Consider the following 16914-nt stretch of genomic DNA (forward strand, 5'->3'; position numbering starts at 1 on the left):
GAGAAGTCATTGTTTTTAATTTCCAATTAGACTAAGAGAAACAGAGGGAAGGGCCCTCTCATGGACTTGGGTTGATGGTTTCAGTAGGATATAAAATGACTAGTCGGTGAGTTAACTGTTTATGATTCAATTTGCACCTTCCCCCAAATGTAATATACAGGACCTGGTATAAATCAGGTGCTTGATATATATTTATAGAATGAATAAGCCTATACAACAGAACTAAATATTGAGGGGCTTTTTGTTTAAGACTTGAGGTCAAAAACAACTAAAAACTCTACTGCATTCCAGTTTAAGGAATGATACGGTTAAGTGGGAAAAAAAGGTAGCATACAAAATGGTCTTTACTGTTTGAATTCAACTACATTAAAACATGCATAAAAAAAGGGACTAGGGAAAAAACCAAAACACTGATAATAGCAGCTATTTCTGGGTAGAGAGACATGGGTGATTATAAGTTTCATTACACTTTTCTACAATGAGCATGTACTTCCCCTTTTGTAATTAGAAAACTTAAAAAAATAGAGAGAGAATCTGTTATGGTACAAAGATATGTTTGTTACTTAGTATTTCGTAATATAAAATTAAAAATTTCCATTTAATCTTTTGAATAATGATTTATAATGATATCACAACATATCATATTAGAGTTTCAATTTTACAGGGTTCCCAGAGGTCCCTTTAGAGATTATTTAGAAAGATTAGAGAAAAATCACTCTAGTCTGAACTAAAATTTTGGTTATGGAACACAGAGACATGAATTTTGATGAGCTCTTTGGGAAACAGCTGTCACTGTGTATATGATTTACTCCTCCACATAAAGTGAAAACAGCTGTGATGCCCTCAGCCTAAGATAAGCACAAAGGGGAATGCCAAAAAGAGGCAATTCCCTCCAGAAATCCAAGTTATCTCGTTTGTTGAGTACATAGTAAAAAAAAAAAAAAAAAAAAAAGTATTCTTAAGTCAGTTACCCAGCTACATTCCCAGATGTGTAAAAAAGAAAAAAGGATGCTGTTATTTCTGATAAGAGGTACTAATAACTAGGGGAAGACTATCTAACACCTGTGTCTTGCCTTTTTACAATTTTTTAATCTTTTTAAAGAAATTTTAGACCCTCTTGGAGAATGGCTTCAGGCTTCACGAGTGATCATCCTGAAAAAGGATCTGACTGGGTCTGTTTGACAGTGTTTGGCATCTGAGTTTCTGAATGGAGATCATTACCTGCTCCCCTACTCGATTGTGTTCAACTTAAGCCATATTCTGTAAATTCACTAAATATTCAAAACTACTCATTGGGTACATCCTAGAATGATGAAGACTTCCCTGGGGCCTGGCACAATGTGATTTATTTGTCTCTGATGTTCACGGTACATGATTATACTCTAACAAATTTCTAGAAATTTCAAGGAGAGGGTGATTTCTTTTTTCTTTCTGTTTTGACACTGCCATCAATGCCATGTTCAAAGATTCTTGCACGAAAAAGACTTAAGTAGCAGAAAGGGATTCAAGAAAAAATTAAAACAAAAGATAATTTGGGGGAAGAAAGAAAAAAAGGACATATCAAGGGAAAAGACCAATTATTAATGGAAGTTGCAGTCCAGGTAGAAGCCAGATAAGGTGAATGTTTTCTAATGGGGCCTTAGTGCCAAACATGCAAAGTAAATGAGGCCGTTCAAGAAGATAAAAGCAAGTAATTCTTTCAATTAGAAGCCCAAAGAAGAAGCAAAGAGCAACTCAGAAGAGATCAATGAATGCAGAGAAGAATGTAAAATCGGGGGTGGGGGTGGGGAAGAAGCAGCAGGAAAACATTTCAACATGAGATCTAGTTAAGCATATATAGCTTTGAAAGACAGAAGGTAACATGCATAATGGAAAGAAAGATGAGATACATAACACCTTAGATCCAGCTACCTAAAAGGAAGAAATTTGGGGTGAATCCACCTATTTTATGAAAAATCCAGGGACAATGTGAGATTCACTACTCTATTCTCAGTCCTGGCACTTAGCAAGTGCTAGCAAAATCATTTTACAGAGGTTATGAAAATCTCAAAATAGAGATACTAGATCTGAGTAAGAAATGACTACCAAAGAGGAAAGGTTACATGCAATTGATATGCTGGGAACTAAAGTTGGGAGAAGGAGTAGTTACAACAGTAAAGGTTTTAGAAACAAACTAATTAAAACTATCAAAGAGAATAAAATATGAGGTTTCTATTAAGAAAAAAAGACAATAATCCCTACCAACAGAAAGTGGAAAGAAAGATGGAGGGTTGCACAAACAGAAGGATAAACTCAGAAAATATTGTTTCTCTTTAATAATAAAGATTAATAAAGTTTATAATAAACCAATGTTTTACAATCAGTAAACCATTTTTAAGTAGAAATCTGTTCAAGCCAATAATGCAGAGATGAAAATGGAAATTCTCTATGTGAGTATGCATGTATATTTTAAATATCTATATCATCTTCAGAAAAAACACTGAGAAACTGAGGCTTCATAAAGAAATTTGTAAAGAGGTCAGATACTTGCATAAAATGACTGTCAGGTATAATCATTGGCAGACTGTTGAAAAGGTACAATTTCAATTCTAAAATAACCTCTAACATAACATATTATCAGGTTAATGTTATGTGTCACTGACCCCCAGTATTAAAAACTCCTTGGGCACATTGCTAATTTGTACCTAGGGCCAGGGCTCCTCCCTCCTTCTGGGGCCTTTTGTAGCTGGTTGGAGTTGTCTGTCACGGTGGCGTCATTACTTGACAGAAGTCATTTCCTGCTCCAGTCCCATCTAGGTCATTTCTGACAACAATCACTTATTAGTTAAAGTCCGTCCTCTAGTTCACACTAGATTTTGTACTTCACAAATAATCTTTAATGAAAATATCATGAAATGTCGGATTTCAATTGTGGCTGCTGTCCTTTTTTTTTAAGACGTTGGCACGAACTCTGCCTGTCACTGTTGTCCCCTCCAATTCTCTCCCTGCTAACATTTCCAGTAACTAACAGAAAGGGAAAACAAATTGCAGTAGGATTTACCTCACTTTCTACTGTAATAACCAAAACAAAGTAAATAACTTGTTACCTTTCTCTCCACTAAATACTTACTCCCCTTCCTGATATTTACTCAATTCTTCAGACCCCATTGTGGCCTCCTACTTGTTTTCTCAAGCCTGGCTTTTGGCTTCCATTAGGCTCAGTAGAGGAAGCTAGCGAAAATGAACCACAAATCAGTCAGCTCTATTGCTCATTACTAGGTTTGTCGGGTGAGGAGGTGGAAGCAATCAACTGTAAGAGGCAGCAGAAGATGGAAGAGCCCTAGACCTCCTGATCCAGGTCTAGAGCAAAAGACATTATTTCTGGTCCTGGCTTTATCAGCTTACCAGACATTAGCTTTGGACAAATGATATAACTTCTCTGAGCCTCATCTGTAAGACAGAGTTAAAAATATCTTCAACCACTTACTTTATAAGAGGTTGGGAGACTCAAATAAGATAATATTTGTGAAAATGCTCTGAAAATGGTTAAACATTATTTAAAAAACAATAATTTCACCTGCTGTGCCATCTCTGCCCCTCCCTGCAACAAAGACAAGTGCTGGTGGTTGTTTCTTTTCATCACTGCAGGCCAAACAAGTTGTCAAGATTACTACTTCTTCCTAATTTTGAGTAGTAGACAAAATTACAGGCATACTAAAATTAAATGGGAAAAGTACCAACAAATGACAAGAAACAAGTTAACATATGCTTCACTTAAAGTTATATTGAGAATGCTGCCTTACAGTCATCTTAGGACAAATATCTCCATGACAGGTTGGGACTAGTTTCCTGAAGCCTGGAAGGATGCAGCAATGTCTATAGCTAAGAGTATATTTAGGGAGAGAATGGCAGAAAGAAGAGATGAAATGATATAAATCTCTAGGCTTCTCCTTAGACAGTACAAGCCACATATGTGATACCAAAATATCAAAAGGGTCAGCATGTCGGAAAGGCTCAGGTTTTGGAGTTGAAAACACCTGTTTCAGTCCTGACTCTGCCACTTACTGACTGGCAAGTCATCTTTCAGTCTTAAGTTTTTCATCTGCTAAGTGAAGAATAATACTATCAACTTCAGAGCAATACTCCAAGGATTAAAAGAGAATGCATACAAAGAACATAAAAGGCCTTAATAAATAATACTAGGACAGGTAAAAAAAAAAAAAAAAGCCCTGAAGATACCTACTCCTTTTCAAACTTGAAGGCTTATCCCCTACAGCAGCGGTTCTTGACCAGAGAGACTCTGACCTCCAGAAGACATCTGGCAATGTGTGGAAACATTTTTGGTTGTCAAAACATCAATAGGGCTGAAGTTAAGAAATGTGTCCTATAGCAAGTATTTTTGCTTTAATGAAAATAGTACTCTTTGGTAATCAATCTGAATAAGCTGTCTTACTTTTAGGCTTAGATTCCTCATCAACAATATGGGAATAAATTTATCTGTGCTTCCTATTTCACCAAGATACTAGGAGGATCAAATGAAATAATGATAGAGAGGCATTATCATCATTGCACCTTTCACAATGTATGCAAAAGCAACACACTTGCTAGGTAAAGACAGAAGCATCAACACACTGGGGAGGGAGGGAAGCTAATAGGGGCAGAATTCTGTGTTTGGGAATTCCACCATCCAAAGAGGGCCTAGAGCCAATTTACCTCTACAACCTTGACTAGAGCAGGGGAGCCTTCATGAATACTGATGGAAAAGGAGCACTTCTCAGGGGGAGAGAAGAGCAAGATGGAGTGTGGGAAGTGGGCAGAACAGCTTAGGCATATCAAAGAGGAGCTGACAGATGTTAGACGTGAGACACTGCTTTGGCACACTGGACATAACCAAAGTATCATGCAGCCTCAGAGAGGAAGACCTAGATGTTAATTCACTGCCTTTCTATGGTCACATTCACTGAATCTTTCCTTTTCCAGCTGCCTTTTTTATGAGATATCTAGTCAATTAACTCCAGACATTCTTTCATTTGGGTACCTCCTTAGGCGTCCTGTGGACTTCCAAGGGGAAGAATTCTCCTTATTTGTGCCCCAGTCCTCAAACACCTGAAACCTTTTTGGTCAGGGATTTCTAACATTAACTAATCAGAATCACTTCAGACATGGTTCTCAACCTTGGGAGCTGGAGCTTAGGCTGTGTGTGTGTGTGTGTGTGTGTGCATTTATGTGTATCCCCCAGGTTCCACCACTAGAGTTTTTGATATAGTTGGTCTAGAGTGGGACCCAAGAATCTGTATTTTTAAACAATTCCCCAGCTAATTCTGATGATCAGCCAGGTTTAGCATAGGTACTGCCATCCTAAAGCTTATCTGCCTACTCCCTCTTACTTCATAAACTATTCATTTTTGTAGCTGTAGTTAAGCTTTACAGATACAGATTTCATTTCTTTCCTTTTCTTCATGCTGCATCATTTTTGGGACAAGACTTCACATTAATAAAATTCAGTACTTATTCTTCCCTCAGGAAAGGATGCTATGGAGTCATTCACACGAAGCTACAAGAGTATTTTAACAGGGGACAATGACAGTAAACCAAAAGAATAGAGTTGAAAAGAAGGAATTTTATGTACGCTTACTGAAAAGAAAGAGACAGGGAAGAGGATAAGACTTTCTTAGCTTTCTGGTAACACATATCACACCATTCTTTAACTGTTGGGTCCTGGTAGCAGTCAACTGTGCTGCTGATTGTGTAGTTCTCCAACACTGACATAAAAAGGAAGTATATTACTGACATCCAGGCAATCCTGATGAAAATCCTGATATTCACAGAAAGGTGATGTCACAGACTTGACAAATTTTAGGATAGGGTTACAATCTATGTACATCACCTGCCATGGGTGTTAAATTTTCCATATAGAAATTGAAAGTCAGACACCTGGATTCTAAGTCAAACTGCAACCTCATACTTGCTGCTCAGCTTTGCCATAGTATTCTTCCCCCTTAATATCTCTATCTATAAAACAGGAAAATTTCAAGAATAACTTGACTTGTTGAAGCACGAGTAGGAAAAAAGAAAAGGGAGGGAAGATGTCAAAAAGAGGGGTAAACATATATTTAAGGAATTCATTCCACAGAAAGTCAAGCTAAATATGTTTTGAGTTAGTTATTACTCAGATAATATAGGAAGTGAATTCTCAAAAGAAAAGACTTGCATATATTTTAGTAAAGAGAGCAGTCTTTATTTACCTTATCATTTAGAAGTGGTTTGATCTCTGTGAGTTGAACATCCTGAAGTTCATCCATGAGGACAGATGAGAATAGGGGAATCTCAAGAATGAACTGACGACACTGAAACAAAAAAGAAGGAAGTAAAAAAAAAAAAAGGCTTAAGCCAGGAGTTGGAAACATAATAGTCACCCTACATTCACGAAAATATTAGAGTTTACTATGTGTTAAGCACTGCTCAGGGTGCTGAAGACACAGTAAACTAGACCATTACAGTGGACAGATTCTAAAGAGGCCTCCATGATCCCTGCCTCCTGTAATCATCCCTCTTTCTCCTAACTCTGGCAAAGGTGATTGAAAGTATGTGAGTACCTGTATATGATTACATTACATATATTAAATATGTTTTTAACATCTGTCTGGCTGAGAGATACTCTTGCCCAGTCTGGCTTTGAAAAAAGCAAAGTGATATGTTGTGAAAGAACCACTTGGCAAGGAATTGAGGGCAGCTGCGAGCTCAAAGGCAGCAAGAAACTGGGACTCTCAGTCTGACAGCTTGTAAGGAAATGAATGCTATCAATATCCGCATAAGCATGAAATCAGAGCCTTCCTCAGTCAAGTCTCAGGTGAGAAGCCAGCCCTGGCCAATACCTTGATCAGAGTCTTGAAGAAGACCCAGCCAAGACGTGCCAACTCATGACCCACAGAAACTGTGAGATGATAAATACATCTCAAGTCACTAAGTTTGTGGTAATATTGTTATGCAACAATAGATAACCAATACATAGTAGTCCTCACGGACTCCTCAAGGAGTGTACACTTCAGTTCCAGAAGATTTATAAGCAAGGAAACAACATGTTCAGAGTTACATTTCAGGAAGCAATAGTCTGGAGGGAAGATTCAGAGGGGACAAAAATAGAAGAGATGCTGTTGTGTAGAATAAGGACTCAAATCAGTAATCACAATGAGAATGAAAAGGGAGATGAACTGAGTCTAAGCTCACTAGACTTAATTTGGGGAATCACAGCACTGGATGGAGAATATGAACCAGTCTCCAAGATGGCCTCTAACAGGCCCAGTGATTCTTGACTTTTGACATTCATCCTCTTGTGTAATCCCCTACCCAATTGAGTCCAGGATGGCCTGTGTAACCAACAGAATATGGCAGAGAAAACTATATGTGATTTCCAAAGCTAGGTCATAAAGTTATTGCAGTTTCTGCTTTAGTGTCTTGAATCACTAGCTCTAGAAGCCAGTACCACATCATGAAGATGCTCAAGCAGCCCTCTGCAGATGCCATGTGAAGAGGAACCACCTTACCAGTACCAACTTGCCAGCCATGTGAATAAGCCACTTCACAAATGGATCCTCCAGCCTCAGTCAAGACTTCAGATGACTGCAGTCCCACAGACATCTGACTACAACCTCACTAGAGATCCTGAGCCAGAATCACCCTACCAATCCTATTTCAGAATTCCTGACCTACAGAAATCATGAAAGATAATAAATGATTTTGTTTTGCAGTGATTTGTTACACAGCAATAGATAACTAGTACAGAGAGGAGAAAGACCAGGAAATACAGTGCTAGGGCAAGAAGGAAACTGGAAAGAGGGAGGCAGGATAATGAACCATGAATCTTTCCTCCCTCCCACATGCAGGAAGCCCAGGGAAAAGCTACAATTCTGCAATATTGGGAGCAAGAGATTCTGACCCAGAATACAAAGCTCCAGGCTTCATTCCTTCTACCTTGGCCCTGGACCCATAAAGTCAGGAAAAATGCTAACTCAATGAGTTGGAGATTTAGCCATTCAACAACCATTTATTGAGCCCCCACTGAGCAAAGCACTATGGAAGATACAAAGAAGGTCCCAGCCTTCCAGGAGCTTATTACAGAGTAGAGATGACAGCCATGTATAAAACAAACTACAAAATTAAAAATTTTTAAAAAGGGCCACAGTAGTTCAGAGAAGGAGCAATTACCTGTCATTGGTAGGAATCAAGAAAGCCTTCACAAGGAAAGAGACATCTGAGCCAGGACTTGAAGTATCAACCCCTTGGGAAGGTAAGCTGAAAATGTGACAAACTTTGCTCATACCAGTCTACTATATTAATCCACTTTTCTGTTTTACCTCCAGAGATAGGATGGCATGGCTTTGATGTAATTAGCTATGGAAAGGGTATGTGCTCCAGGCTACGTTTTAAGTATTACTGACCAACACCTCAAAATAAATACTGCTCCCAACTGTGACTAAATTAGGGCAGACTAAGTCATTCCTTTGAGGAATCCAGAGGGTGGCAATGGGAGTCTATGGTCCCCACAAGTCAATCATAAGCATCCCAAACATTTGAGATATCTACAGGGCATAAGCCTGATGATATTTAACCTCCTTACAGGAAAGTGATTCGTTTCTCAGATGCCATGCAACCGGTAAGCTTGAGGGAGCTGCTTAAATGCCCAAAAGCCAAACTTTTTAAAAAATTTTTTTTAAATTGTCAACTTTAACATATATACATAACAGTGATACCTTTCAAAGTATGATTCCAGAAGTTGTTAGCAAATTTCAAAGAATGTCATGGGTCACAGTTCCATAATTTCAGCCATTTCCATTATTGTAAAATATAACATTCAGACAGAAAGGTGTCAACTTTTGATGTACAGCTCAACAGGCAGTTATATATGTAATTTTAAAAATTGTTATGGGTTATAGTTCCACAGTCTCAGTCCCTTCCCTATTATGCAATACAAGGTATATATAGAAAGATGAAGACCTTCAAGGCACAATTCAATGAGCAGCTATAGACCAAATCCCAAAGGATGCTACAGGCTACAGTTCCACCATGTCATTAACCTCCTTCCAGCCCTTCCAACACCCCAGCATCCAAAAAATATATATATAATTATATAAAGTTTCAGCATTCATAGACCTTTTTTTTTCAAATTTTTAATTCATTTTTTATTAAGATATATTCATGTACCATGCAGTCATACCAAACAAAGCGTACATTCAATTGTTTACAGTACCATTATATAGTTGTGCATTCATCACCAAAATTGATTTTTGACATTTTCATTACCACACACACAAAAACAATAAGAATAAAAACCAAAGTGAAAAAGAACCAAAGTAAAAAAGAACACTGGGTGCCTTCCTTTTTTTTTTTCTTTTTATTCCCCCCATTTTTCTACTCCTCCATCTATAAACTGGACAAAGGGGAGTGTGGTCCATATGGCTTTCCCAATCACATCGTCACCCGTCATATACTACATTTTTATACAATTGTCTACAAGATTCAGGGGTTCTGGGTTGTAGTTTGATAATTTCGGGTATTTACTGCTAGCTATTCCAACTCATTAGAACCTAAAAAGGGTTGTCTATATTGTGCTTAAGAGTGCCCACCAGAGTGACCTCTTGGCTCCTTTTGGAATCTCTCTGCCACTGAAGCTTATTTCATTCCTTTCACGTCCCCCTTTTGGTCAAGAAGATGTTCTCCATCCCACAATGCCAGGTCTAGATTCCTCCCCAGGAGTCATATTCCATGTTGCCAGGGAGATTCACTCCCCTGGGTGTCAGATCCCACTTAGGGGAGAGGGCAGTGATTTCACCTTAGCTAGCGAGAGAAGGCCACATTTGAGTAACAGAGGCTCTTAGGCACACTTACAGGCAGGCCTAGCCTCTCCTTTGCAGCAACAGTCTTGCCAAGGGCAAGTCCCATGGTAGAGGGTTCAGCCCATCAAGCCACCAATCCCCTAAGTCTGTGAGCACATCAGCAACCACTGAGATGGGGAAGCCAACACCCCTGCATTCTCCACTAGCTCCTCAAGGGGGCTCTGCATATTTTTTCATTTTTTTTAATTAACTTTTTTTTTTTAATTAACTATATAAAAAATTTTTTTTAAAGATATACAATAAAAAAACATTTCAAAGAAACCATAACAAGGGAGTAAGAAAAAGACAACTAACCTAAAATAACTACTTTATTTGCAACATGTTCCTACTCTACCCCAAGAAAATAACCTGTATAGCAACATTTCTGTGAACTTCTTCCTACCATACCCATCAGAAATTTACAAACCATAGTCATTCCTGGGCATTCCCAGAACGTTACATTTACCCATGATAGCTTATCTGTTTTTATTGGGTTATTGTTCCCCCTTCATTAATTGCTCTCTATTGCTAGTTCCCCTACATTCTACATTATAAACCATTTATTTTAGTGGCGTTGTTTAACCTCCAGGTGTTTGTGATTTTTCTAAGTCCCTGATGGTTATTGACTTCTAATTGTATTCCATTGTGGTCAGAGAATGTGCTTTGAATAATTTCAATTTTTTTTTTAATTTATTGAGGCTTGTTTTATGTCCCAGCATATGGTTTATTCTGGAGAATGTTCCGTGATCACTAGAGAAGAATGTGTATCCTGGTGATGTGGGATGTAATCTTCTATATATGTCTGTTAAATCAAATTCATTTATCAGATTGTTTAGGTTTTCAATTTCCTTATTGGTCTTCTGTCTGGTTGATCTATCTATAGGAGAGAGTGATGTGTTGAAATCTCCTACAATTATTGTGGAAACATCCATTGCTTCCTTTAGTTTTGCCAGTGTTTGTATTTTGCAGCACCATGATTGGGTGCATGAACATTTATGATTGTTACTGCTTCTTGTTAAATTGCCCCTTTGATTAGTATGTAGTGGCCTTCTTTGTCTCTCATAACATCCTTGCATTTAAACTCTATTTTATCTGAGATTAATATTGCTACTCCTGCTTTCTTTTGGCTGTAGCTTGCATGAAATATTTTTTCCATCCTTTCACTTTCAATTTCTTTGTGTCCCTGTGTCTAAGATGAGGCTCTTGCAAGCAACACATTGATTGTTCATATTTTTTGATCCATTCTGCCAATCTATATCTTTTAATTGGGGAGTTTAATCCATTTACATTCAACGTTATTACTGTGAAGGCATTTCTTGAATCAGCCATCCTATCCTTTGGTTTATGTTTGTCAGATATATTTTTTCCCTCTCTCTCTTATTGTCCTTTAATGAATCAATATTGAATCTCTTTAGTACTGAACCTTTCTCCTATCTCTCTCCTTTCTTTGTTTCTCTGTCGGTAGGGCTCCCTTTAGTATCTGAAGTAGGGCAGGTCTTTTATTAGCAAAATCTCTCAGCATTTGTTTGTGAAAAATTTAAGCTCTCCTTCAAATCTGAAGGAGAGCTTTGCTGGATAAAGTATTCTTGGTTGGAAATTTTTCTCTCTCAGAATTTTAAATATATCATGCCACTGCCTTCTCGCCTCCATGGTGGCCGCTGAGTAGTCATTACTTAGTCTTATGTTGTTTCCTTTGTATGTGGTGATTTGCTTTTCTCTTGCTACTTTCAGAACTTGCTCCTTCTCTTCAGTATTTGACAGTCTGATCAGAACATGTCTTGGAGTGGGTATATTTGGATTTATTCTATTTGGAGTTCGCTGGGCATTTATGCTTTGTGTATTCATATTGTGTAAAAGGTTTGGGAAGTTTTTCCCAACAATTTCTTTGAGTACCCTTTCTAGACCTTTACCCTTCTCTTCCCCTTCTGGGTCACCAATGAGTCTTATATTTGGACGTTTTATTTTATTTATCATATCCCTGAGGTCCATTTCTATTTTTTCAATTTTTTTCCCCATTCTTTCTTTTGTTCTTTCATTTTCCATTCTGTGGTTCTCCAGGTTGCTGAGTCATTGTTCATCTTCCTCTAGTCTTGTACTATGAGTATCCAGAATGTTTTTAATTTGGTCAACAGTTTCTTTTATTTACATAAGATCATCTATTTTTTTTATTTACTCTTGCAATTTCTTCTTTATGCTCTTCTAGGGTCTTCTTCATGTCCATTATATCCTGTACCATGTTCTTCTTCATGTCTTTTATATCCTGTGCCATGCTCGTTTGTCCTTAGTTCTTTGATTAATTGCTCCAAGTACTGTGTCTCCTCTGATCTTCTGATTTGGCTGCTTGGGCTTGGGTTATCCATACTGTCCGGTTTTTTTCATATGCTTTAAAATTTTCTGTTGTTTTTGGCCTCTTGGCATTTGCTTTACTTGATACGGTTCTTTTAAGATATGTAGGATTATTCAAAGACTAATCTCGGATTTGTCAGATCTACAGCTTGGCGGCATACACTTTCTCTAACTAACCAGGAAATGGCATCCGTGAGTCACCTATTCCCCTCAAGTCAGTTCTCCCCAACTTTGTCTTTGTGGTTTGCGGGGGGTCTGATTCTTGTGGGGTCCAATTGGTGCACCAAGTTTGGGTGTGTTGTTGGTGCTGCTCGCCGTGAATTTGGGGTGTGTGTCTGAGTGGTTAGGGAAGGAGGGCAGCTTTAATAATCAAACCTCCCAGGTGTTCCTGGAGATTTAAGGCTGCTGCAAGAGACTAACCTTTCATTTCAGTCTCACCACAGATTGTCTCTGCCGCTGACCCACAAGTCCTTGGTATTGGCATATGATCCCTGGGACTTGCAAGTGGGTCCCTCTTCCAAGCCGTGCCCTTCTAGGTCCTCTGCTGAGGGAAGGTTGTGCTATGTCACAAGTGTGCGCCGTCCCTCAAGGGAAGTTCTGGGCCACCGGGTGACGTAGGTGCATTCCCAAGCCTGCTGTATGGATGGCTGTATGGGGAGTGTTAATTTCCCTTTTTGCACAGCTCTGCCTTCCCAGCTCTGGGACAATTAGCTGTGGGTGTGCAAAAGGCTATTGTCCATGCCTGATATTGTGGAGTGTGCGCGTGTTGCTGCAAACACTTCCTGTCACACTGGGTTTTTTGGCGCGGCTCTGTGCTTTGGCGCTGGCACCAGGCAGGAGAGTTCCCAGCCCGCCAGGAAGATGGCTGCAAGGGGCATGGTTTGTTTCCCCTTTTGGCTTCACCTCTGCCTTTCTTACTCTGAGTCAATTAGCAGCGGGCGTGTGGAAGGTTATCTTCCACAGCAGACATTGAGGTGTTCGCACAGCCCATTCTGCCGCGCTTTAGTGTACGGTTCTCGCTGCCATATCTGCAGCTGCTTTTGGGTTTTTTTAAAAAAGAACTAGTCCGCTTCCAAACACCAACCCATGGTTTCCCCACATCTCAACATGGCTGCTGGATATTCAGCAGGCTTACTCTCTCATTTCAGAACGCAGACTACCAGTTTCACCAAGTGCATGGTCACTGTGAATTTAGCAGACCTTGTCCAGCTGGTGCATTGCTGGAACTGGTGTTCTGGGTCACTTTCTGGCTTTTATCTAGTATTTTTCACAGAGGTGTTTTTTTGCCCTGTCTCTCCTAGCTGCCATCTTAGATTCTCCCTGTGTTAAATCTTATCTTGTTTGTTGCTACCCCTTCCTCTCACTTAATCTCTTTCTTCATCTTCAGGGGTGTCTAGGCAGTAAGCACCCTAACTTGTTCATATTAAAGGGAGTGTCAACGGTATGGGGAAGGGGACTGCATCTAACTGTTCATCTTAAAGAGGCTGTTGCTTCTGGGTTTTAGGACTTGTCTGGTATAGGAACACTCTGGTGGATTTAAGTTTCTGAAAGATAAAACTTAGTGAGTGAATCTTTTATAGACTCTCAGGTAGGGACCTAGGTATTTGGGAACTACTTTTGGTAAGGGCATGGCATACTGTGGTCATTTGGGATGTCTAGCTGGAGCTTGCATAAGAGAAACCTCTAGGATAGCCTCTCGAGTCTATTTGGGATATCTCAGCCACTGTGGCTTCAGTTTGTTACCTTTCTTTTCCCCCCTTTTGGTCAAGTAGGCATTTTCAATCCCTTGCTGCCAGGGCCAGGCTCACTCCCAGGAGTCATATCCCACGTTGCCAGGGTAGTTCACTCCTCCGGGAGTCATGTCCCTCTCTGGGGTTGGGGGGGTGGTTAATGAATTTATTTGCTGAATTGGGCTTAGAGAGAGAAAGGGACATCTGAGCAACAAAAGAGTTTCCCTGGAGGTGCCTCTTAAGCATAATCATAGGAGGGCTCAGCATCCTATTTATAACTGTAAATTTCACAAGAGAAAGCATCAAGTCAAGGGCTTGATTTATTAAGTAGTGGGTTCCTAACTTCACTTATATATTCTATCCCAAGATAAATGGTCAGTTTCTTACATTTTCTTCACTTAATTGTACAATCAACATCACTCTGAACTTTAAACAATTATTGCAACATAATACACCCTGGAGCTTTTATCAGCTGCTAATTATTCATTCCTAGTATCAGTGTAGAGTGGTAAGATATTCCTATTAAATATAATCTTTAATACTCAATAGGTAGTTTTTCCATACCAGTCTGTTGTTAACCCTCTGCACCAGTGTAATACCATATAAGTATACCACGATAACACTTACTTAGGTTTCTGGTGCTACTCTGTGGGTGACATGCCTTTAAACAACTATTTACAAACATGTTCACCTTCAACGCGTCACTGATATTTACAATCCCATTAACGAACCATAGTAACATCTGTCCATTCCCATACCATTAAATATCACCCTCATTATCATATCTGTACATATTAGATTATCATTCTCCCTTCACTGGCTTCTGCCTATCTCTAGGTCCCCTATATTCTACATTATAAGACCATTATTTTATATTTTATGCAGAGTTCACATTAGTGGTAACAAATAACATCTTTCCTTCTGTCTCTGGCTTACTTCACTCAGCATTATGTCTTCAAGATTCACCCATATTGTCATACGTTTCATGACTTTGTTCCTTCTTACTGCTGCGTAGTATTCCATCGTGTGTATATACAACATTTTGTTTATCCACTCATCTGTTGAAGGACATTTGTATTGTTTCCATCTCTTGGCAATTGTGAACAATACTGCTGTGAACATCGGTGTGCAAATATCTGTTCGTGTCACTGCTTTCAGGTCTTCTGGGTATATACTGAGAAGTGAAATTGTTGAATCATAGTGTAACTCGATATCCAGTTTTCTGAGGAACTGCGAAACTGTCTTCCAGAGTGGCTGTACCATTATACAGTCCTGCCAGCAATGAATAGGTTCCAATTTCTTTGCATCCTCTCCAGCATTTGTAGTTTCTGTTTGTTTAATGCAGCCATTCTTATTGGTGAGAGGTGATATCTACCTCATTGTGGTCTTAATTTGTGTATCCCTAATAGCTAGTGAAGATGAACATTTTTTTATGTGTTTTTTGGCCATTTGTATTTCCTCTTCAGAGAAATGTCTTTTCATATCTTTTGCCCACTTTATAATTGGGCTGTTTGTACGACTGTTGTTCAGTTATAGGATTTCTTTGTACACGTAAGATATCAGTCTCTTTTCAGATACATGGTTTCCAAAAATTTTCTCCCATTGAGATGGCTGTCTCTTAACCCTTTTGACAAACTCCTTTGAGGTACAGAAGCTTCTGACTTTGAGAAGTTCCTATTTATCTATTTCTTCTTTCGTAGCTTGTGTTTTGGGTTTAAGGTCTGAGAAGCGACCCCCAATACTGTCTTGAAGATGTCTGCCTACATTATCTTCCAGGAGTTTTATGGTACTGTCTCTTATATTGAGGTCTTTGATCTGTTGTCAGTTAATTTTTGCATAGGGTGTGAGGTAGGGGTCCTCTTTCATTCTTTTGAAAAAGGATATCCAGTTCTCCCACCCCCATTTGTTGAAGATACTGTTCTGTCCCAGTTCAGTGGATTTTGGGGTCTTATCAAAAATCAGGTGACCATAGATCTGGGGGTCTATTTCCAAATTCTCAATTCGATTCCATTGATCAATATGTCTATCTTTGGGCCAATACTGTGCTGTTTTGACTACTGTGGCTTTATAGTAAGCTTCAAAGTCAGGAAGTGTAAGTCCTCTCACTTCATTTTTTCTTTTCTAGAATGTTTTTGGCAATTTGAAGCACGTTTCCTGTGCTAGTTTGGATGTATTACGTTCCCCAAAACACCATTATCTTTGATGTAATCTTGTGTGGGCAGATGTATCAGTGTTGATTAGATTGTAATTCTTTGCATGTTTCCCTGGAGATGCGCCTCACCCAACTGTGGGTGATGACTCTGATTGGATAATTTCCATGGAGATGTTACCCCACCCATTCAGGGTGGGTCTAAATTAAATCACTGGAGCCAAATAAATGAGCTGACAAACAGAAGAAACTCAGTGCAGCTGAGAGTGACATTCTGAAGAGGAGCTACAGCCAAGAGGGACACTTCGAAGAATGCACAGAAGCTGAGAGAATAGCTGCAGATGAGAGACAGTTTGAGGACAGCCTTTGAAAGCAGACTCTTGCTCCAGAGAAGCTAAGAGAGGACAAACACCCCAAGAGCAACTAAGAGTTACATTTTTGAGGAACTGTACCCTAGAGAGGAACATCCTGGGAAAAAGCCATTTTAAAACGAGAACTTTATAGCAGACGCCAGCCACGTGCCTTCCCAGCTAACAGAGGTTTTCCAGATGCCAATGGCCTTTCTCCAGAGAAGGTACCCTACTGTTGATGCCTTACCGTGGACACTTTATGGCCTTAAGACTGTAACTTTGTAACCAAATGAACCTGAACCCCTTTTATAAAAGCCAATCCATTTCTGGTATTTTGCATAAATGTCAGTATTAGCAAACCAGAACATTTCCCTTCCAAATAAATTTGGTAACTAGCTTCTCCAAGTCTACAAAGTAGGTTGTTGGAATTTTGATTGGAATTGCATTGAATCTGTAGGTCAGTTTGGGTGGGACTGACATCTTAATGA

The 16914-nt window shown here is 39.2% G+C and overlaps 1 protein-coding gene across 4 annotated transcripts in view; it reads right to left on the minus strand.

Annotated features, from left to right (window-relative positions):
• NDRG3 (NDRG family member 3) overlaps positions 1 to 16914 on the minus strand; it is a 108703-nt gene that overhangs the window by 63514 nt on the left and 28275 nt on the right. For all 4 annotated transcript variants that reach the window (XM_037811012.1, XM_037811013.1, XM_037811010.1 and 1 more), the window contains exon 2: positions 6225 to 6326. In XM_037811012.1, the coding sequence (XP_037666940.1) occupies positions 6225 to 6281 (57 nt within the window). In that variant the 5' untranslated portion in view covers positions 6282 to 6326. The remainder of the gene's footprint in view (positions 1 to 6224; positions 6327 to 16914) is intronic.

Source organism: Choloepus didactylus, chromosome 19 (genome assembly GCF_015220235.1).
Source record: "Choloepus didactylus isolate mChoDid1 chromosome 19, mChoDid1.pri, whole genome shotgun sequence".
In the NCBI taxonomy this organism is placed as follows: Eukaryota; Metazoa; Chordata; class Mammalia; order Pilosa; family Megalonychidae; genus Choloepus; species Choloepus didactylus.